Source organism: Drosophila innubila, chromosome X (genome assembly GCF_004354385.1).
Source record: "Drosophila innubila isolate TH190305 chromosome X, UK_Dinn_1.0, whole genome shotgun sequence".
Taxonomy (NCBI): Eukaryota; Metazoa; Arthropoda; class Insecta; order Diptera; family Drosophilidae; genus Drosophila; species Drosophila innubila.
Window position 1 is genome coordinate 11,134,341 of NC_047626.1, and position 23,375 is coordinate 11,157,715.

General features: G+C 35.9%; 1 protein-coding gene and 1 long non-coding RNA gene across 5 annotated transcripts in view; both read left to right on the forward strand.

Moving 5' to 3' along the window:
• The window catches only part of LOC117781509, a 42,201-nt gene extending 30,792 nt beyond the window's left edge, over positions 1-11,409 (forward strand). For both annotated transcript variants that reach the window (XR_004617173.1, XR_004617172.1), the window contains one exon: positions 11,171-11,409. This is a non-coding gene — a long non-coding RNA (uncharacterized LOC117781509). The remainder of the gene's footprint in view (positions 1-11,170) is intronic.
• Positions 11,410-11,603: 194 nt separating this feature from the next.
• LOC117781477 (activating transcription factor 3) lies at positions 11,604-23,116 on the forward strand. Of its 3 annotated transcripts, XM_034618261.1 has the most exons (5): positions 11,604-11,990; positions 12,030-12,261; positions 12,361-12,450; positions 20,348-21,216; positions 21,346-23,116. In XM_034618261.1, exons 2-5 carry the CDS (start codon positions 12,046-12,048, stop codon positions 22,325-22,327), a joined length of 2,157 nt encoding a protein of 718 aa, XP_034474152.1. In that variant the 5' UTR covers positions 11,604-11,990; positions 12,030-12,045; the 3' UTR covers positions 22,328-23,116. The 3 variants fall into 3 exon arrangements, with proteins under 3 accessions (XP_034474152.1, XP_034474138.1, XP_034474147.1); XM_034618247.1 differs by having other exon boundaries at positions 20,348-23,116; XM_034618256.1 differs by having other exon boundaries at positions 11,604-11,979; positions 12,022-12,261; positions 20,348-23,116.
• Positions 23,117-23,375: the final 259 nt, after the last annotated feature.

A 23,375-nucleotide genomic window follows, 5' to 3' on the forward strand; every position in this document is an offset into this window, starting at 1 on the left:
TAAAGCAGTTTATTCTACGTTGTTGCTTTTGAAAATTCTCAAAAATTTTGTAGAATTGAACCAACTGGATATGGTTAGTTAAAGTGAAACGAAACGATTTGTCGTAATGTCGCAAGCTGCCACTGTGTGGCATACGAAAATTTCAACAGAATGCCACTGGACACGTTGCCTTGTGGCAGGCGGATATTTGTGGCAAGACGCGTGCGCTTCATAAACAAAAATTTAAAAATACAAAAAAAATTTAAAAAAAAAAAAAGAGAAGAGAAGAGAAGAGGAGAGGAGAAAAATATGAAGAAGCATTTGTCAGTGTTTACTTAAGCAAAAGCCGCTTGCCACGTTTCGCTTTTGCAAAACTGAATGTGCCACAGAATTTCCTAGAAGATTTTCAATATGTGCAACTGACAGCTGGCAACGTGGCAGCAAGTGGCAGCCAACTGGCCAACAATAATAGCAGCAGCAGCTGCTGACCCAACGAACCACAGAACCAACGACGTCGACGTCGAAGTCGACGCTGACGCTGACGCCGACGCAACTATTACAAGCGTCGCAGTCGCCAACACAACAAATTTTCATTAGATGTGTGCATGTGTGTGTTGGTTGTGTATTATTCTTTCCATTTTGGCCGTTTCTTGATGCTCGTTTGCAATAAATAAACACAATAAACAATTTTAATGCGAATTCCTTCATAAAAATCATGAGTTGCGCCTCCGTTCATCATCATGATCATGATCATTAGCATCAACATCAACAGCATGCTCATTATGATGACAGCTGTCGCTTGGCAATGACAAAACCGACACATCTGCCATATAAAACATCGAGATAAAGATACAGATACAAATGTATCTCAAATGTGTAAATGCCACACATAAAATGAGGTGTGAAAAGTGTACTAAATGTCTTTAAGCCACAAAAAGCCCAAAGTGCGCTAGCACTCTCTCGTCCACAAATTTTGATAAAATTCCAAGCAAACACACAAACACACAAGCACACACACACACGCACACACACATACATGCGCTCATAAATAGCAATAAATAAAAGGCACATTGCAGGCCAAGTTAACTGGCACTGCAAACTGATAAGTAATGTCAATGACGGCAGTTGCTTACTCGCAATAATCAACATAAATCGCTTCGATGTCACACATGTATTAATTTTGAAATTAATTAGATTCTCTTCAGCCAACAGCAACAACAACTAAGACTACAACAACAAAATGACAGAGCAACAACAAAAACTAGGAACAACAACTTGCACTAGATAAGAATTTTTGTTTTATAAGTTGTGCGTTTCATGTTGCTGATAAGACATCTTTGACACAAGACAAGGCAGCAGCAGCAACCACAGCAACAACTACTAACTGATAAGCTGTTGATAAAACAAAAGTGTAATGAAAGTTTTGATTGTGAACGTCCTTGCAAAGGCATACACTAACAACAACAACAACACACGCATTGCACCTGAGCTTGCGCTTATCAGATTAGTGACTAATGCTACATAAATTTATATAGTGAAAAAAAGAGCAGGTGAAGAGGGAAACGGGAAAGAGTACGGTATACAAATGTCCAAGCAGATACGCATAAAACCATACAAAGTCCAAGACTTACAGTTAAATTACCAACAGCTACATAAATGCAGATACACAGAGCGAAAATTCGCCAAATATATAAAATTCAACTTGCATTTAATTATTTATCATGCACATTTCAACACTAAACATCTCTTAAATTAATGCCGATTTTAATTTTCGTTAAGTTTAAAGCTACTTCAGTCTAAAGATGAGTTCCATTATTCCAATCTTATCATCAATTGTTGAATTTAATTAGAAAACCTCTTTGATCAAAAAAGTTTTCACTTGAGATACTTTTACAATTTTATTTCAATTATTTTTCTGCCAGTGTATGCACATATTATATATAGATACTACTTGATAATCGTCGCTTTTGTTATAAGAAAATAAAAAAATTATGTGTATATGTATCTGATAGGTGCGTTGAAACATTCCACAAATATTGGCCAACGCATTGTGTGACACATTCGAGAATCGCTTGCATTGTGTGGTGTAATTTATCGATAAATGTTTTTAACAGACCAAAGATGGCCAAATTGAAAATAATTATCGATTAGTATTTCTCAGAATTTTTAAAATTATTGTTAGCTAGCTTTTTTTGCAAACAAATTTTAGATTTCAAAATTTCTAAGGTTTCAAAACTAAAACGCATTGTGTGACACATTCGAGAATAGCTTGCATTGTGTGGTGTAATTTATCGATAAATGTTTTAAGTAGACCAAAGATGGCCAAATTGAAAAAATAATCCATTAGTTTTTTTCCAGGATTTTTAAAATTATTGTTAGCTAGCTTTATTTCAAAAAAATTTTAGATTTCAAAATTTCAGTCATTCTATCAAAATTAAAACCCAGATCTAAAGGTAAAATTAATTAATTTAAAGCGCGGAATGATTTAAGAGAACAACTTATGCTTAAAATCGGTTCAGTTTTGAAAAAGTTATAAATGCTTAAAATTGCAATTAGCTATTTTACCTCTTAAAGCGTTTCGGTTTTGGTTCTTAAAAAAGAATTTTTTTCGCTTACGGTTTCAGTTTCGGTAACGCGGGAACAATTCCCTGCTTTATCGCACATAATCGATAACATTGCTCAGTTTAATGTTCTATTTGTTTGCTATATAGTATCTGGAGACTTTTTCTTAATGCTTGCGGCCTGTTTTGCTCATTTACGCATATTTCCATAAATTTGCCATTTCATAATACGCACACACTTAAAGTTACCAATTTTTATATGACTTTTTCAGTTTCATCAGTCAGTTTCAAGTGTTTTTTTTTTTTCTACTTATTCTTCTTCTTCAGTTCTGCGTTCTCAGTTCCTAAATTTAATGCACAAAACGTGCACAGAAATGTTTATAACTGTAAAACTTGCGCCACGCGTTTGCCATAAGTTAGTGAAGCTCCATTTTCATTTTCATTTCAATTTTGCTGCCCCAACGCTCATTTCCAAACTCATTTCCCACTCTCCGTTTCCCTTTCCTCCCTTTTGGCTCATTTCGCTTGGCCCATTTGGCCTGTAACATCATGAAACAGGACATTTTTTTTGGCACAACAGCAACAAATGCTGCACTGACTCGGACTCGGACGCGGTACGGTTGGTGGTGCGGTGGCTCGGTGGTGCGGTGGTGGTGCCAGGGCCTTTAGGGCGCGGCCATCAGCGACCCGCAGGCGGTACACTGAAAAAAAAGACCAAGTTCTAAAATCAAGAACATTCATCTTGAATATTTTGTTCTTAAAATAAGATTATTTTAAGACCAAATTACTAAAACTAAGATTATTAATCTAAAAAATCTTAAAATCTTAATATAAGAATAAAAATCTTAAATTATTAGGAAAGTATAAATAGATACTATTTCGTATCAAAGAAATGATGGCACCGTAGCGCTCTGGTTAGAGGGACCGCTTCAGTTGTGAAGCAGTAGGCGGCGGTTCGAATCGCCCTCGTAACAAATTAAAAAAACATTAATAAAATTACTAAAACAGAATAAAATATAAATAAATCAAAATTTAAAAATAAAAAAAAATAAATATAAAAAATAATTTTCATTTATTTTATTTTTTGATTTTAATTTTAAGAATATTTATTCTTAAAATAAGAACTTGGTCTTATTTAAAATGTTCTTAAAATCAAGATGTGTTCTCTTAATTCAAGAATTTGATGTTCTCGACGCATTTTTTAGACCAAAAATCTTAGTTCTGAGACCAAAATCTTGATTTTAGAACATTTTTTTTATCAGTGTACGCTCCGCATTCAATGTGCGAAATTCTTGGCGGAGTTTTTGTGCGCGTTTAATTTTTATAACATTTTTATGGGCTCTGTAGATGTGCATGCTAAGCACACAGCACTACACCGCCTTCTCTCTCTCTCTCTCGCTTAGTCTCTGTCTCTGTCTCGTTTTACAACCCCCTTTGCGTTTGACAATTCTCCTGCCACCCGGCGTGTGCTCTTAAGTGAATAATAAATTAATTGAATAGCCATGCGGCCCATTTTTGGACTCGCCGAGTTCTCGCTGGTTCCTTCTTTTTTTTTCATATTTTGTTAGTTTGGTTCAGCGTGGTTCGCTGGACTCGCTCCGAGTGTTCTTTGGTTTGGTGGTTTTGGTGTTTCTATGGCCCATCCGTAAACTTTTATGTTAATAGGCTAGTTTTTATCACACTCACAAAACCACCCACGCTGCGTCATAAAGCTAAAGCACAGTCCACCCTACCCCACCACGCATTTTACCCTTGGAACTCGCCCCCTTATCAGCGTCACTGCCACTTGCCGCAGCGTGTGATGTGGCAGCTTGATGTGCCTGCAGCTAATCAAAGGCAGATACATTATCTAAATGCTTAATTAAAGTGTAAATTTTCAGAGCTTTGTCAAAGCTTGCCACGCCCACAAAGGGGCGGGGGGTGTCTGATTGCGATAGACGACGCCAAATCAATGACACTTAATTAGAAAATAGCTGTCTCTCTCTCTCCCTTTCTATATGGGCATTAATGTGGCAATATTGTATCTCAGAGATACTTTGGCACTGCACGTTCGTACCCTTCTGTGTTTGCCTTTGGCTCGTGCCCGGAAAATGAAGTCTATCCAATTGTTTGGCTTTGCCATTGACTCTGGCAAATGCTTTTAATTAAGCCGACTGAACAACAACAACAATTCTCTTTCACAGTGAATGTTATTTTTATGATCCAATAGCCACTTGCTTCACTCTATCCTTCTCCCCTTTTTGTGCCTTAAATTCGTTTTAGCCAAAGTGCAAAAAATAAAAGAGAAAAGAAAGGAAAACACAAGACAAACTAACAAAGTTTTTATGTGAGCAGACAATCATTGGTATTTCTCTATCTCCCTTTTTTCTTTATCTCTCTCTCTATTGTTCTCTTCCTGGCTTTGTTGTGTGCGCACTCCATAAAAGGCGTTAATAACTTTGCTAACAGTTTTGGCATGTGCAAAGTTTTCAGATATATATACACTGATAGAAAAAGTAAGCTACAAAATTATAATTTTTTGTCTGAAATAATTTAAATTTTTTGTATTTTTCTGTTATTTTTTTTTAGTTGTCTTATTAAAAGTAGTAATGCTTGATATTAAAAATATTTAAAATATTCAAATATTCAATGTAAAATAAAGTAATTTTTCTACATCTTTGTCAAGTTGAACATAATCTAATATATTCGATATTTCTATAACTTTTCACTATAGTCAATCTGATATTTTTTTTTGAAATATTTTCCTTAGTCCATGTGTCACGCCCACATAAATCACTCAATATGCAATTTGTTTTATTGTTTCATGTTGTTTATTTTTTTTTTGTTATTTGTATTTCTTTTGTGGACTGTTTTTTGCTCGTTTTGAACGTTTGTTCGCGTCGTGTGATTCGTGTGAAATGTAGAGTGCATCGCGAGTCACGTACCGCAAACAACAACAACAACTTGCAACTAACAACAGCAACAGCAGCAGCAACAACATTGGCACAGACAGCATGATAAAAATGTTAAATACTGAAATTTTTCAAATATCATCTGAATGCGTATTTTAATAATATTATGTGTTTGGGGGATAGCACACGATCCGCGCTGGGGCAAAACGTTACCAATTCCGATCGAATGAATATGATGAATACCCGACGAGTGAATAAACGGCGCTTGCCACATTCAACACGATACAACAAATCAGCACAAACATGATATATTCAAACTCATACTCATCACAGTTCGTAATCGAAATAGAATTTATAATAATAACAATAATAATATATAAATAAATGTGTTTATTAATATGAATATGAGTATGAGTATTATATAATATTCGTGAGATTTACTTCATGCTCATTTCATTGTGGTTCCAAAGAAGATGCAATAATTTATTTTTTGTTATTTTATTTTATTTTTTTTTTTATATAACAATTGTACGGAATTTTGCGGTTTTTTTACTGTTTTGTGAGTCATTTCACAATTTGTGCTGCATTGTTTATTATTACATGCTATTCATGTTTTTTTCGGGTATTCATATAGTATTCATTGTGTGTACTAACAGGTTTTGCGATAATTGTTTCAAATAAATTCATGAGCACATATTGAACATCGATGAATTTATCGCCAAGTTGCCGCAAATCTGTTTTCACAGCAATTTATTTAACTGTTATATTTATTTGTGTATCGAATATTTATGTATTTATATCGATAATGTGTTTATTGCTTAATTGATCAATCTTACAAAATATATTGAAGCAATTTTTTATCATTTCATTGTTGGACGAATCCATCTGCTGTCTATGTTAAATAAATCAATATTAAGACGACTAATGTATCGATACATGATATTTAATATTGATCAGTGACTTATTTTTGTTAAATGCCAATTAAATTAACTAGCAATTAATGCACACTTAATATTAACCGATTGCTCGAGCGATTAATTTATCGATAGCGATGACAATAGAGTATGAAGCAGCATTTACTAATTGTGAGCTTAATTACGTGCTAATATGACGGTTGCACGTATTTATGCTGCCCTATCTATAGCTGGATTTATCGATTTTTCTATCGATTAATCTATTGATGTCTTAAAGTAGCTATTATTATCATTTCGGAGTGTTTGAATGTCCACTGTGCAAACAATTCACAATGGTTTCATATTATTTATCGATTAACTAATCGATATATTGTAAAAACGCACCTAAAGCACGCATTACTCGGTGATTTGACATATGCCCTTACAATGTATGCACACTTGTATTGCATTTAACTCTCACACGATGCGATCTTTGCATTTCCAGCTGATCAGGCAAACAATGTCGCACACTTGAGAGCAATTCAGAAATGCCAACGAATCAATAAATTCAAACAGCCACGAATAGCTTCATTCGACAAGGCTTTAACACACACATACACACACACACACAAGCCAAATATAAAAAACCCGCTTAGGAATGTTAATAGCCAACAAATAAATAAAAATAATAAATAAATAAATCGAAAAAATCGGAAAAATCGAAAAAAAATAAAAAATAAAAAATAAAAGCCAAGTAGTTGCTTGTGAGTTAGGTAGTTGATAAATAGTTGGTGCCCTGCTGGGCCACTTGCCAGCTCTGTCAGTGACAGCTGCTGCTGCTGTTGCTGTTGCTGCTGTTGCTGCTTCTTTTTGGGGCTATCGATTAGCTATCGAAGGCAGCCAACCGATTGTCATCTGTTTGCGCAAGTCACATGCGGCGTATGCGCAATGTGCAATCAGCGCCATGACCTCAAAAGTTCTACAGAAGCAAGGCAGTGCAAGGGGAGGCACGAAATGGCACGGTGAGGGAAGGGGTAAGGCCTGGGGTGTGAGGTGGCACGCATGCGCCGCATTTGGTCAAAATGAGAAGCGGCAAATTTAAGCCAAAAAGATTTGTGAGGCGAATGTCAAAAGTGATTTTCGTTGAACAACGTTGCAACGCACAACAAACAAAACGCACACACACAGACACAGAGACAAACATACAAAAAACAAAAAAATAAATAAATAAAAAAAAACTACACACACATCAAAGGCAAAAAAAAAAGGCTTTAAAAGCTAAGCAACAAAGCTGAACCTCACACCCCAAAGCACCCCCTCCACTGCCCTGCTCTCCCACCCCTTAAAAACACCCCTCCCGCCTTTCCCCCCTTGCTGCTCGCAAACATACAGAAAAACATGCGAAAGTCATAAATCATAATTCTTTATTCTGGCTTTTTCATTTGGTTGTTGCTCAAGTTTTACGTTTTTCGTTGTTCATTTTCGTGTTTTATTTTTATTTCGTATATATTATTATTTTTTTTTTTTTGACTGACTTTCAATTTGCACCAGTATGTGTGTGTGTGTGTGTGTGTGTTTGTGTGTGTGGAACATAAAAGTAGCACTAAAACTTTGCAAAAAGGCAACTGTAGATAGAGCCTCTGTAGAGGACAGAGGGGAGGCACAAACATTCTTGCCAAAAATGATAAATGGGAAAAAGGCAATAGTCCAAAATTGCACAGCTATAATTTTCCAACAGCAGGAGGAGGAGGAGGTTTGCAGAGAGGGTGATTTCGCTTTTATGTTTGACAGCGCACACTGGGGCAGGCGGCCGATATGCGTGGCAAAAATCATTTTTTTGACGAAAGCGTTTGTAAAAAGTAATAAAAGCATTCGATAGAGAAATCTCCAGAGATTACAAATCCAAAAGATTTTTGAAATCAGGTAAAAATTGTGGGCGTGACAGCCTCTCAAAGTTGAAAAAATTTTCAGTGCGCGCACAAATGTGCAAATTTTACTAAAAATGCTAACTTTAAAACGGTTTTGTTGTCAAGTTATACGGCCGATCTTTATGTTTTTGGTTTTATATGAAATGTACATTCATTTCTAAATGAATGCCGTAGAATTTTGCTTCTTCCCGTGTTGGCTTTTTATCCCAGCGATGTTTAAAAAAAGCACTAAAATTAAGCTATTTTTTTACTTTGATGGAATAGAACTTCTAATGGACTCCTAAGGACTCCACCCCACTATAACAGGAGTCTTCGGTAATCAATTCTCTATCCAATCAACCCCGGTCTTTCTTGCGTCCAGCTGCGTCTAAGAGAGTTATAGGCCAAAAACTGATGCAACCTCGCAATAAAATGGTGTTAGAAGAGGAAGAGCGCAGTACAATTTCATACGTTTTCGTTATGCGATGCATCATACAAGATTTATCCAAAAAACAAAATTTTTTTTTTTTTAAATAAACGTAATTAAACTTTTTTTTTATATTAAACGATGCTGTTTAAAGAATAAAAAAGATTGAAATTTATATTTCGAACAAAAAATAAATAATTTTTTTTTTTAATTTTACATGTAAAATATGCACTGAAAATATTTTTCAACTTTGACCGAAAGCCCTGAATCAACCATTAGGCCTATTACGCAGTGAAAACACTCATTTTAAAGCTTATAAAGTTCTCTATCAAATGGTTTTTAAATTTTGAAAATATCTTCACCGGTTCAAAAGATATGATTTTTGCAACGCAAAATGAGGATCTGCCCCACTGTGCAGCGTCGCAATTTGCATATTGAGTGAAATTATACACATGCACATACATATATTGGAAAACTGTCAAAGAAGAAGAAGAAGAAGAAGATAAGCACAGAGCAACTTCAAACTTAAATGGATATAGTACAACATCATTATCATTATCATTATTATCGTTTGCTTGACTTTTCGCTTATCACACGTAACTGACATTTCGTTTAGCTAATCTCTGACCGGGGGAAATAACTCAATTTCTTGAAAAACCTCCATAAACACAAAAACAAAGCGAAACATGACAAGAGAGAAAAAAGGGCAACAAATTGCCATTAAAAATTAAAACACATAAAACCACACTGAGAGCTGAGAATTTGTAATGAAATCACAAAACAAAACAATTTTGGCCTGCTCTAAATGTTGCAGGGGCAGAGTTTCAGCCTAGCAGGTGGCAACTCTGTTGCAACATTATTGCATTAACATTGCTTTTACTTAAGCTTAATTGTTTATCATTGCGTGTCAGCTCTTTTACAATGTATTTTCATTACCCCAACTTAAAGGGGAACTCTGTAAGAATACTTTCTGATGATACTTACTGTGCTCTAGGGATTACTACCAAGTGGCAGCACCGTAACAATTTGAAGTACCCGGTTTAGTGGACTGCAATTGAGCATAGCTTATATTTTAAACCTAGTTGGAAGCCCATTTAAAGTGTAACTTATAAATTTAATTAACACTAGGTGGCAACGCTATGCACAGAAAAATCAGCTATATTTGCTGGCCCACATAATGACAGCTTAGCACGCATATACCCCATTAGAATACCCTTTAAAAGCAGAAGCACACTCGAAAAAAAAGATGAAAAGATTGCAAATGAAATTGGTGGCTCATTAGAAGATTTAATATGTACTCACAATAGGGGGTTGAATAAGGTTTCCAGTCGTTGTATCTTAGATGCCAAATGAGATACAGTTACAGTTACAAGTACAGTAAAACAGATGTACAGATGTACATAGGAATATATTGCTCTAATTGACCCGAGAATAGTTGAAATATTTGCAATACTCGAAATACTTGGAATACTTGAGCTACTTATTGCCATTTCACCTTCAACTGTGATTGACCGCATACACCAATAGGGTGTTACAAATACACACACACACACACACACTTTTATGTAGATCAATTGTAGATCCTCAGCCTCTGGCTATCAGGCATCTATTAAACAACAAAAAATAAAAAAAAAAAGAACAACAATATAAAATATGTGCATTCTGCATTCAATTAAACGATTAAGCTCTTAATTGAGACATCAACTTGGCTAACTAACTACGCACAACAAACATTTGTGTGTGTGTGTGAGTGTAACATTGGGTCAGTCAGCTGGTCAGTCAATTGGTCAGTTGGTCAGTCAGTCAGTCAGTCGGTTGATTGTCAGCTGCTCAATGCTTACATAAATCAATTTACTTACGCTTATTTTATAATTTAATTGTATTTTTTTTTGTGTTTTATATCTTGTAGTCAATGGGCTGAATGGGGTATGCCTCATTTTGATATAAGTTTTGTAAGCTTTGTAAATTTGTATAATTATTATTTTGTATACCTCGATATCTGTTGGAGCTATTATTAGGAAAATATGAGATTAAACTGCTCATTTACAATTTTTTTTGTCGTGTGTTTATGAAAAAAAAAATTGTAAAAACATCGAAAATTTTATTTATATAATTATTGTTCAGAATTTATATTTGATTTACTTGCACATAGCATAGAAATTTAATAAACTTTAAATTAGAAATTGGTACAGTGTAATAATAATTATAATATAAATTGTTTAGAGATATTACTTGTAGTAATTAAATAAAACATACACTGTAGAAACTATGGATATTATTACTTGAATCACTAAGAAATAGTTTTTAAGTTGAAATTTTCAACATAGCCTGTTGTGGCTTTGTACAGGGTATTAGCCAGCCTGGCACACTCTAGAGCACACTTTTTACTTGCTTTTTTTATGGCTATTTGTGCTCGCAACTTGAATTGTATTCAATTCTCAGCTGACACACACATACTAATCGCTCTCTCTTTCTTTCTCTCTCTCCCTCTCTCTCTCTCTCTCTGCCACAGAGCAAGCGTGCGGTTCGTCGTCGTCGTCGTCGTTGTCGTCGTTGATGTCTCGGATGTCGTTGTTGATGTGGATGTGGATGTCGACCGGTGCCGGTGGCCAAAACATTCAGTCGAATTCAACGCTGTGAGCAACACACGCTGGAAGCGCCGATGGAACCGCGTCGCGACGCAGCGGCAACGGCAGCAGCGGCAGCGACAACAACAGCAACAACAGCAACAGCAGCAACAAAATTATTTATTAAAAAACAAAAACAACATAAAGTACTACAACTACAACAATCAACAGCTAGCTAAGAGCATAAAAGAAGAAACAACAAATTTCCAAGCAGTCAAAGTTTTATTAACAACAATTTGTGATAACCGAGAGAGACAACAACAACAGCAACTACAAACAAACAACAACAACAAGTAGAAGTCGCGAGTGTCCAAAATATATAAATAATATATATATATAAAAAAAACAAACATTTATATGCTTATATTTCTATACAAAGCGCATATACAACAATTAAAAACAAAAAAACAAAATAAAAATTAAAAATTAAAAATTAATTAATTAAAAGCAGTCCAACAAATGCAACGCGTAGGCCTTCAACTGTGATTTACAACATAAAACAACAACCAAGTTAAACAAAGTTCTATATAAAAAGCAACAACAAATTGAACAACAATTTATCGTGCTATTATTTTGTTTGCTATATTTTTGTTTCGTTTTTTTGTGCAATTATCTTTTTTACAATTTTTGCTTGCAATTGAAATTGAAATTCGCACATAAAAAGTGCAATTAGCATTAACGACTTTCCACTAAGAAGGAGGAGAAGCAGAAGCAGAGAAGAAGCAGAAGAAGAAGTAGAAATAGAAGTTGCAACTTCAACATGTTCAACTCAAACATACCGGCAACGGCGCTGCTCAGCATCGAGGGCAGCGGCTGCCTTGGTGCACATACTCCGAAAACTCCAGAGATTCTCAATTCGGTGATCGCCATGACAAATCCATTGGACAATTTCAATTTCAATGCCTCAAACAGTTGCAGCGCCGCCTCCACGCCGCTCGTTACCATACGTAATTTCTCTGGCAATCCCAATGGACAGGTGTGTGTCTTAATTACTCCCCTCCCCCCTCTTTATCACCCCCTTGCCCTCTTCAACTTTGCTTTAACTAATTCTATATCTTCTTCTGCTCATTTGCAGTCACACTCCCAGGACAGCAGTCATTCCAGTTGCTCGGCATCGCCCCTCGATTCGCCAGCGGGCACAGCGACCACGCCCAGTGTGCAACAGGTAGGTGGGCGGGCATGGCAATACTATTTGAATAGACTAAAGTTGTCTAGTTGATAGACAACTTTAGTGATGTACATTAAAATTTTAGATCGAGTTTTATATCGAAATAGAAAATCGGCAAAAACAAATATCGAGTTGTCGATGTATCGGAAAATTGTAGATCGAGGTAAAAATAACGAGTTTTCTCAAAAAAAAATTTTTTAATTTGAAAATCTTATTTTTCTAGTATCGTTTTCATGCGTTATTCAAACTTTAGCAATTTTTTAGATTATAATCCATATAATTATAATAAATAATTATTTATTATTACGGTCGTTAAACAAAAATTGAACTAGCAAACTCAATTTAACCAATTAACTACGATAAACTATCCCCACTGAGTTGTTGCTTTTTTTTGGAAATCGATTTTATCAACTTGATAGATCGTCAAAAAAATCATCGAATTAAAGTACTCGATAATCGTTTCCTCGAAAATCGAGTTGTCGATATTTCGATATATTTTTACATCACTAATCAACTTTAACTTAGCTGGGAAATTTTGTATCAATCTGTAATACAAATTCAACGTTGCAAATCAACTTAATATTGACTATAAAAATTCCCTTAAAACTTTCTTTTATATCTAGTAACTATTATATTGAAATTTGAGAGTTCCGATTCGAAACAGACTCTTCAATATTCGAATTTCCTATTGCCAAAATTTAGGGATCTTAACTTACCTAAAATAGTTTGAATCGTAGTTTAAAATGAAATTTGTTGTGAAATAAAATTTGCTGATTAAACATATATTATTATCTTAGTTTTCCATTAAGAGTTACTAGTTTTTTAATAGAAATTTAAAAGGTTTTTGCAACTATAAGTTTTCTACTTTTTATTTTTATTTCGATTCCAAATAAAAACGTCAATTTTTCTTTACATTCTATACATTTTATTTAGCTTCGATTTCTATTGAAATTAAAAAAAATTTTTTTATCTAAAATCAATGTAGTATTTATTTCAATATATATTGAAATCTTTATCTTATCTTTTCAATCAATAATCGCAATTTTTTAACCACTTTAAGCTTTAATTTCAACACAAATTATTGTTTCAATATCGTTTTTAGTTCAATAGTTGGTATCTTAAGTTGATTTATTTCAATATATATTGAAATCTTTATCTTATCTTTTCAATCAATAATCGCAGTTTTTTAACCACTTTATGCTTTAATTTCAACACAAATTATTGTTTTAATTTCGTTTTTAGTTCAATAGTTGGTATCTTCAGTTGAGCTTTCAATTTGCGATCAATATTTTCAATATTTACTTCAACTTCAATACAAAATGTCGTTTTAATAATGTTTTGCAATTCAACAGCAACACCTGCTTTCAATTTCAATCGCCTTTTTCACTTTCAATCGGTCAACAGCGTTCAATTCGCTGCACTTTCTGCATACAATAAAATTTTCCTTTCAATTGAATTGACAATCTGTGTGCGATTCATTGCAACTGCCACAATGATAATGATGACGCTGACGTTGACGTCGCAGTCGCAGTCGCAGTTGACGTTGACGCCACTTGATATTTTTTTGGCGACGTCCAGTTGCATGTCGCCCACACAGCGCCCCCAAAGCGACAACGATGTGCACAATCTCTGCCCACGTAATGGATGGAGTCTCTCTCTCTCTCTCTCGCTCGCTCGCTCTCTCTCCCTCTCGCTCACTCTCTCTGTCAGCTAACAGTACACAGACATTGGGCGGCATCCACAATTCTAACGCCTCCGCAGTCAGTTCGTCACACGGTCAGATGGTCACTTGGGCCAGGCTTTTTGGCTTTTAGCTTTTGGCTTTGCTTTTGATTTTGTTTTGTTTTTTTTTTTTGGCTTTTGGCTTTGACGCTGATTCGTGGGCGTTCGCTGTTGACGCTTCAATTGAAAAAAAAACTGAAAACGCAGCCAGAATTGATTTCACTTTTTTTTTTTCATTTTTAAACAGAAATTGAATAAAGTATCTGTAGCTTTTGTATCGGTATCTGTATCTATAGCTATGCAAATGTATCTGTAGCTGTTGCTGTTGTTGTTGCTGTCGCTGCATCTGTATAGATGCGACTATAAAGAATCACTTGACTGACATTGGCCTTAATGAGGCACGTAACAGTCAGTCGCCGCACAGCGAGGGGGTGTGAGTGTGTCAGGGAGGGGAGGGGGTGCAGAGGGATGCCGAGGGGTGAAGGTGTGCGGTTAATGCATATGAATAACATTTGCCACGCGGCAATTAAATGGCATTCGAGAGTGCTGCTGTTGCTGTTGTTGTTGCATCTAGCTCCAGGCGCATCCAGCAGATACTTAGATACTTTTTGCTCTATACTACTCTCACGCGCGCTGCACTAATTGGCAGCTGTAGGTGTGTCTGTGCCTGTGTGCCTGTGTGTGTGTGTGTGTGTGTGTGTGTTTGTGTGTAATTTATGTTTATTACTACAAAACGAATTTATAGGCATTGAACCGTCGCAACGTTTTAATTGCCGACGGACAACGCGACGTCCAACAGCAACATTTTAAACACTTTTCAATTTGTTTTCTAACAAATTTCACATAAATTACAAGCGCCCCTCTTTCCCCATCCCTCCATCCCCTCCCACACACTCGCAACCAATTACATTTTGTTGCGAAAAAAAAAAAACAAAAAAAAATTGTTATTTTTGAAGGAAGTTTTTATTGCAGTTTGTGTTTATTTTGCTTATTTATTTGTTTTATGCCAATATTTGCACATATGTTTAAAATTTCATTTTGTACGCAAAATGCAGAAGAAGTAGACGCGAAAGAAGAGCGAAATGTGGCAGAAGAGAGAAGAAAAAGCGCACAAAAAATTATAAAAATGGCAAATATTGAATAAGCCCAAAAAGGGGCCAAAAAAAATCGCACAAATACAGTAATTACTATGGAGAGATGTGCACTTAAATATACCCTGTAATTTGTGTAGCTATTTTAATAATTTTCCTTTAAAAATTGTCAACTTTTCAAGCATTTATGTCACATTTTTTTAATAAAAATCTGGAAATTCTACAAAATATTAAGTATACGCATATTGGCTATCTCTAGCTGAAAAGCTTGCCTAAAATTATACTTTAAGAGCGGCAACAGTTTTCAATATTTTTGCTTCAGTTGTGCATACCTGATGCTAAGCAATATATGTTTACAGGGTATCGACAAATGTGACAAACAGGCGAGCAAACAAAATGCGGTGCCAAATAAAAGATGCAAATTTTTGAGACGATTCGTGTGAAATTTGACTTTTGGGCGCTGTTCAGCAAACATCACGCACACACACTCACTACACACACTTAAATACAGTTACATATATATATAAATACAGATGCAGATACGTTTGAATAATCGTATCGTCAACGGAACGCGAAATGCAACAAAGAGAAGTGCAAAGAAAGGCTTGCAATATATTCATATCTTTTGCAAATTGTTTGGCCAATTTGTTGTTGTTGTTGTTTATTTGCATACTGTTCTCATACACGTTCATACACTTAAGTTGCAGCTAGTATCTTTATTTTTTATCTTTAATTCGCAGCATAACTAAAACGCTTTCTAAACTCTTTACTTCTTATAATCTTAGCTATAGGAGATCTCCATTAAGAGATACAACAAAAGCTTATGAGTCAACTGTAGATCTAGAATTCAACTGAGAATTATTTTTTTAAATTAATTTTTACTTATTTTTAATTTTTTTTTTTTTAATTTGCAATACTAAATTTATTTTTAGTTTTTTCTCTATACTCTTAAAGTATATTTATGATTCTTACTTTTAAATTTTTTTGATAGAGAATTTAATAAACCTGATTTTATCTTCATTGTAAATTCATTTAACGATATAATCTGTGGAAATATCTGATATTTTATCTATTCCAAATCATCTCAATTAAACTAAATGTTTGCTCAACGATCATCTGAAGATCACTTTTTCAACTCTCATTTCTCGTATCATATTCTCTTTCTTGGATCTGTTTATCTATTTGTTTCTCAATGTAGTTTTTATCAACCAAATTGAATTAGTTCATATCTTACTCTTAGAGATTTTACCATTCTTTTTATCATAACAACAGATCTGGTTAAAGCTTTTGATCTTATCTAACAAAATTTTTTTAAATCAGCACTAATTTGGCTAATTTAGCTGATAATAGTTATCTAACTTATGTTTTATCTAGTGTACATCAGCTTTGATGACAGTTATTTCAAATTAATTTCTGATCATTTCACGATCAGTTATTTTTCTTAAGCTTTAACTTGATCAGTGTGATTGTTTGCTTTAATTATTCACAACTCAAATAACGAATAATTCTTTGGCCTTTCAACTAACTGATCGCATAGCCTAGAAATACCAATGACAATATGGCATATGGTTTATACATAGAGTAGACACTCTTCCCATATTTCTTCCTTCTTGCTTCATTTAAAATGCCCTGTCGCCCTGACAACAAGCAGACACTCGCATAGAGCGAGGGAGAGAGTTGCACAATAAACTGAACATTGAACTGAATTGAATTGAAGCAAGTAGCAAAGAGCAACAAATTTTCGAGAAGTCTACGAATTGAAGGCAACGAATTTTTGACCATATGGTCGGTTAGCGGATCGCTCGAGTCGTTGGCGCATGCGATTATTATGATTATGCGTGTTTTTTATTTTGATTTGGATTTCGATTTTTCCTTTTTCTTTTGGGTTGAAACAAAATTTATTTATCTGCTTTTTGGGTCAATAAATAAAAAGGCAGCGTGCCTAAAATTTAAATGAAACAATGCACTGTGGGGCCAGACAGCCACAGCAGTTCCAAAAGTCAAAAAATAAAAAGCAAAAAACAGAGAAAAAACCACATAAAGAAATAAAGAAGGGCGCGTTCAGGGGCTGGGCTGTGAACAGGGCAACTGTTGTGGGGAGGGGCAAAACGTGGGGAGCAATTCAACAGTGGCATCTCAACAATTTCTCGAGCAGACAACAAATAAAAAGCGCAAAATGATGAAGATGAAGATGAAGATGATAATGACAATCTTCATGCTGTTGATGTTTATGTTGATGATGATGGGCAGCAAATGATAGTCTCGGCTTGCCAGTTACTTGAATGAGCTCTCATTGAGCTGCAGATTCAATTACAATAGGGAAAAAGGTCTGCAAATTTCTGCACTGCTCTGTCTGCTTCAATCAACGTTTCAATTTCATTTCAATTCTATTGCTTCTATTAGTTCCTTAACATAAACGTTATATGCTTAGTTTTATCTTGGATTCTGCTTCCATTTGCATGCATTTTTGCAATTAATTAGCAGACCTTTTTAATGTGCTTTTCATTTTTTTAATTTGTATATTTTAATAATGGTATAACAGCATAGATCGGATCAGGTTAAATTCTAAAACATAATGCTCTTGCCCTCAAACAGTTGTTCTATCAATTTTTTTTTTTTTTTTTTTTTTTTTTTTAACAGGTGGTCTTTATTTGTAACCTTTCAAAGTGAACTATTGTTCAGTTTTGCAGCTATAACTTTATGATTAATTCAACTTATGAACTATCACAGTTTAAATGCTCTTTATTCAAGTTTTACTTAATATTACACTGTCACTTTCAACCGTAATTAATTTTTTTGTAGTGCTCTCAAACTGTTAAAGTTTCATTTAGTATTAGTAATAAGAATCTCTCCAATTTATTTGAATATTTCAGTTCTAATTTTGACTTCAAGTAGAAGCTATGATTTCATTCTTAAGCCAATGTTTCACTTGGATTTTAGATTTTTATTCAGAGTTCTTTCAATTTGGCACTTTCAACTTCAATTTCAATATGCTTGCAACTGCAGCGCATTCAATCAGTTGAAATAACTCAACTGAACGAGTTGTGCAGCCCTTTTTATTCTCGAAATGAAAGTTGACAGTGCGTCGACGTGATGACCATCTGTTGTCTGTGCCACTCCGTAAAAGGCGCTGACAGGCGCTGCCCACCCACCCCTTTGGCCTCCATGGAGGAAAGAGCAGAGAGTGGAGATGGTGATGAGGGGAAAAGCAAAAGAAATTCACTTGTGGGTTGATCGTTTAACAACCTGTTGTTGCCTTGTTGTCATTTATTTTGCTTTTTACTTTACATTTTGTTTTAAAACTTGGTTATTTTGGATTGACTGCATTGTCCTGCCCTTAGTTAAATTTTTTTTGGAGAACTGGGCGTGACCGTCTCAGCGAGAGAGAGAAAGATATAACACAGATTTCTATCTTTTCACATGAATATTTAAAATTTATGCGAGAGTTGCAATCACAAAGTAAACACAACAAATGCCGCTGCTCAAAACATAAGATAATCTCGCAAACGGATCCAAGACCTCAAGTCCCAAGCCCAGACTCAAGACCCAACCTCAGACCCAGTTGACGATATAGAGACCTTGCCCTGTTAGCAAAAAAAAAAAAAAAATAAATAAATAAAAAAAATCGGGCCATGTCTGAAGTGTGGCAAAGGAATGCGTTGCGAATCGAGTGTTTTGTTGATTCGTCATAAGCTACCTGAAAAGGGGGGAAAGCTCTCTAAAAAGAGAGAACATAGTACATGCAGAGAGCGGCAGAGAGAGGGAGATAAAGAAGGAGGGAAAAATCTTGTTGAACTTGGCAAGTTCTCGACTCAATCGCAGTCCAAATGGGTCAACGCTTTTGCCACTGAAATGTCAGCGACTCACGCCCCAAAATTGGAGTCAACTTCGAGACAGGGCAGTTGGAGCGAGCGAGGGAGGGACGGGTGGTTTGGTAGAGGAGTTAGCTGCTTCTCTACAGTGGCGTCTTATGCAATTGGCATGCCTTCTTTGGACTGCCGACCAATTTGGCTATTGGTGACAAACAACTTTTGTTGTTGTCGCTGCCACTCGCTGTTATAATACTATACCCGTTACTCGTCGAGTAAAAGGGTATATTTAAGTCGTTTGTTAGTTATGCGACATAAAGTATAAATATTCTTGATTGCAGTCACTACAAGAGCTAGAGCTACCAAAATTTGGCACATACAAACTTTTGATTGTGAGCAAATTTTGAATTATAAAAATGTGTGTTTTGTATTTTTCTCTTAAGATTGGCTTTACTTATTTTAATAATTAATATATTACCATATTTTAGATGCACTTACACTATAAGAGCTAGAGACTTCTAATCAAGGCTGCAAACCTCCAACATCTTGTTAAAGGTTCGGTTCGGCGGTTCGAACCATAGAGCAAGACATCGGTTCGGTTCGCGAATTGGTATATATACCGCCTGAGCCCAAGTTTTGGGTTCGAACCTTGGTTCAATTTAATTAAAAAAAAGTATTTGTATTATACATTTTTTTCTACATTTTTAACTAGTAAAATTAAAAAAAGAAAATCAAATTTTTATGATTATTAAAATTTTTTCGAAAATTTAAATATGACTTTAATCCGAAGGCTGAAATAATTGCGTAATATTAAAAAACCATAAAATTTATGAACCTATTTTTTTTTTCGAGCCAAAACTTTTATTTGAGAAAGCTGTTTGCTTAAGGTTCAGGCTCGCGAAGTAAATAATTTCAAGGGTTCGGTTCAGAACCGGTTTGCAGCCTTGCTTTGAAATACGCTACCGCATTCACAATTTTCAAAATAAAAAGCTAATTTTTATTGGTGAAAAAAAAAAACATTGTTTTATCATAATTCTTTTCACTTGATTGAATCGAAATCGGATAAATATAATATTAGCTATGGCTGTTTCAATTTTTCAAGTAATTTTTTGCTATCATAAATATATATTTAAATTGAGTAACGGGTATCTCATGGTCAGTATCTCTTACTATGTTAGTTGTTCGAAGGACGTTAACTAATCAAAATGTGTTTCTCCACATCTCTCACTCACACTGTATCTCTCTCTCTCTCTCTGTCTCTGTCAATTGCAGACCTGTTCGCAGCTGATCAAAGCCGGCCTCAAGCTGTCCATACAGAGCAAACGCAAGTTGTCCACCTGCGACTCGAGTTCTGGCTCCGAGCAGCCAAACTCGAAGTGTTCGCGCCGTGACGAGGATTGCGAGGAGTCCAGTGATGAGGACAGCGAAACGAAGTCAACACCCAAGGGCCTAACACCCGAGGATGAGGATCGTCGGCGTCGACGACGTGAACGCAACAAAATTGCTGCGACCAAATGTCGCATGAAGAAGCGTGAGCGCACACAGAATTTGATAAAGGAGTCCGAGGTGCTGGACACACAAAATGTCGAGTTGAAGAATCAGGTGCGCACACTGGAAACGGATCGGCGGCGTCTCTTAGAGATGTTGCAAGGACATGGGCCTCGTTGCGTCAAACGTGGCGGCTGTCAGTTGCCGTCGAAGTTGCTGCAATCGCCGGCATTCAAGTATCTGGCCGAATTGGAGCTGGATGGCCTAGTCAACAGTGAGGCGAGCAGTGCTGCCAATACGCCCACACAGCAGCAGCAACAACAGCAGCAGCAGCAACAGCAACAGCAGCAGCAGCAACATCAACAGCAGCAGCAACATCAACAGCAGCAACATATGCAGAGCATACCATCCATGTCAACGTTCAAGTTTGGCGCCAAGGCGCCAGCGGTAATGGCAGCAGCTGTGGCAGCAGCACAGGCGCAACACCAACAATTGCAGCAGCAGCAGCAACAATTGCCCAACGGTTATTGCAAACCATCGCCAAGTCCACAAGAGTTTGAGCATGCTGGCTATCTGAGTTCGCCCACACAAGAGGCGCTCTGTCTGCCACAGCAACTGCCACAGCAGCAACAGTCGACAATGAATCCCGCCAGCAACAACCACAATGCCGACAGCAATGGCACTTTGGTGGTCAGCCAACAGGTGTCCGACTATGTGCCCAATTGTGAGGGTCTTAGTCTGGGCCTGGTTGCCATCTCCACGCCCACCACCAACACCAACAACAACAGCAACAACAACAACTGTAGCAGCAACAACAACAACAACAGCTGTACCAGTAACAACAACCACAACAGCAGCAACAACAGCAACAACAATAATAGCCTCAACAACAACCTCAACACAGCAACAACTGTTATACCGCCTCCAGCGACCACGCCCACCAGCGCCATCGAGTTTGTTAAGAACGAGCTGGTCGACTCACAGAGTCCCTACACCACAGCATTGAGTGCCGAGCGCTTTCTGTTCGAGCCAAGCGAGGGATTCCCCGATATTAAGCATGCTGTCAGCGTGCATCCGAGCAGCCTCAACAATATGACCAGTGTGGCAAGTCTGGCGGTGCATAACAACAACAATCATTTGATGGACTTTCATAATGGTTTGCCGCATGGCGGTGTTGGTGTCGGTGTTGGCATCATGACACCCTGTTACGAGGAGGAGCAACTGTTGCTCATGAAAAACAGTTGCTACACAAACGATCTGCTTTCCCAACTCGCCGATGATGCGGCCGATGATCTTGTTGCTGAGATTTCGATCAACAACAGCAGCAGCAGCAACAGCAACAACAACAGCAACAACAGCAACAGCAACACGAACAGCAGCAACAACAGAGCGAGAGACAACAGGAGGAGGATGATACTAACTGGGCTAATGTCGACTATTGGTGCTAGGTGTGAGTGTAAATGTGTGTGTGTGTGTGAGTGTGTGTGTGAGATTGATACACCCCAGCTGCACTGCGCCCATGCCACGCCCAGCTATCGTCAGTCTAGTTATGTAAGCAAACTGTACGCTCCCCTAACCACTGTCACCCTCATCTCTAGCCCCCTCCCCCCACTCTCCACTCATCAGCACACACAGCAAAGCAAATATCCAAGTTCTTCCAACAACAACAGCAGCCCCTCTTCCCCTCTACGCCCCTGGCTCGAATATAACACAAACAAAAACTCATATATTTGCCTGTTCCAACAACATCGAATTGCTCGATAGTCTGTGGTCGTGTGTGTGCGTGTGTGTGTGTGTGTATGTGTGTGTGTGTGTGTGTGTGTGTGTGTCTCTGTGGCTTGACTACCTCATCAAAAGAAAAACAAAAAAAAAGAAACAGCAACAGAAAAGTTGAAAATTTAATGCACTTTGTTCTATAATTTTTAATTAATTAATTAATTATAAATATATAATTTTTTTTTTAATCTTTTTTTTTGACTAATCTATAGATATATAAAGCACCTGTACATAACCTTAAATTTGATATATATATGTATACTTATAAACCATATACTATATATAAAAATATATTTAAAATGTATCTATGTAAATGTATCTTTATCTATATATATTTTATGTGTATCTATAACATTCCAATTTGTTGGCAGTCACAGCCGCATCAGTAATTATTAATTTTAATTTCGTTACAATACCCCCCACCACCACCACCCCCTTAAACACAACCCCCTCTACGTCCCTGCTAAACTTAAATTCAATTTGTGCGAGATTATGCAAAGTTAAACAATAAAGCAAAAAGAAAACTAAAAAAAAAACATTACAAGAAAGAAAATTAATAATATTAATTATAATATGAATTAAGCTTAAAAACCATGCGATATGATGACGTTTGATATTTTTTTTCTAAACTTAAAAGTCAGTGATAAAAATTATTATAAAAACAAAAAAGAAGAGAATGAAACAACTTAACACTATGCGTAATATTTATATGTCTATTTTTTTCATATAGATGTGACTTTAAAATACAAAATGAAGAAACATTGTAAGCTGTTGCCTTAAAAATTAAATAATTAAAAACGCTGGACAACTAATAAAAATAATATATATATATATATTAAAATTAAAAAAATTAGCTTGTAAGTTTGTTAAAAATTTTTTGCAAAACTAAAATGTGCTCTTAAACGAAAATAAAAATGAATAAATATATTTGAAAAAAAAACGACCTTATACAACAACAAAGAAAAAATCTTATAAAACAGCAACAACAACAAAAACTATTCGCCTTATTAAATTTAAAGAAAACATGAAAAAAATA

Excerpts from the sequence above, each read along its gene's own strand:
- LOC117781477 (XM_034618247.1), top strand. The coding sequence starts at position 12,046 with ATGTTCAACTCAAACATACCGGCAACGGCGCTGCTCAGCATCGAGGGC. Across the intron at positions 12,262-12,360 it reads CTGGCAATCCCAATGGACAG|TCACACTCCCAGGACAGCAG; the intron begins GTGTGTGTCTTA and ends GCTCATTTGCAG. Across the intron at positions 12,451-20,347 it reads CCACGCCCAGTGTGCAACAG|ACCTGTTCGCAGCTGATCAA; the intron begins GTAGGTGGGCGG and ends TGTCAATTGCAG.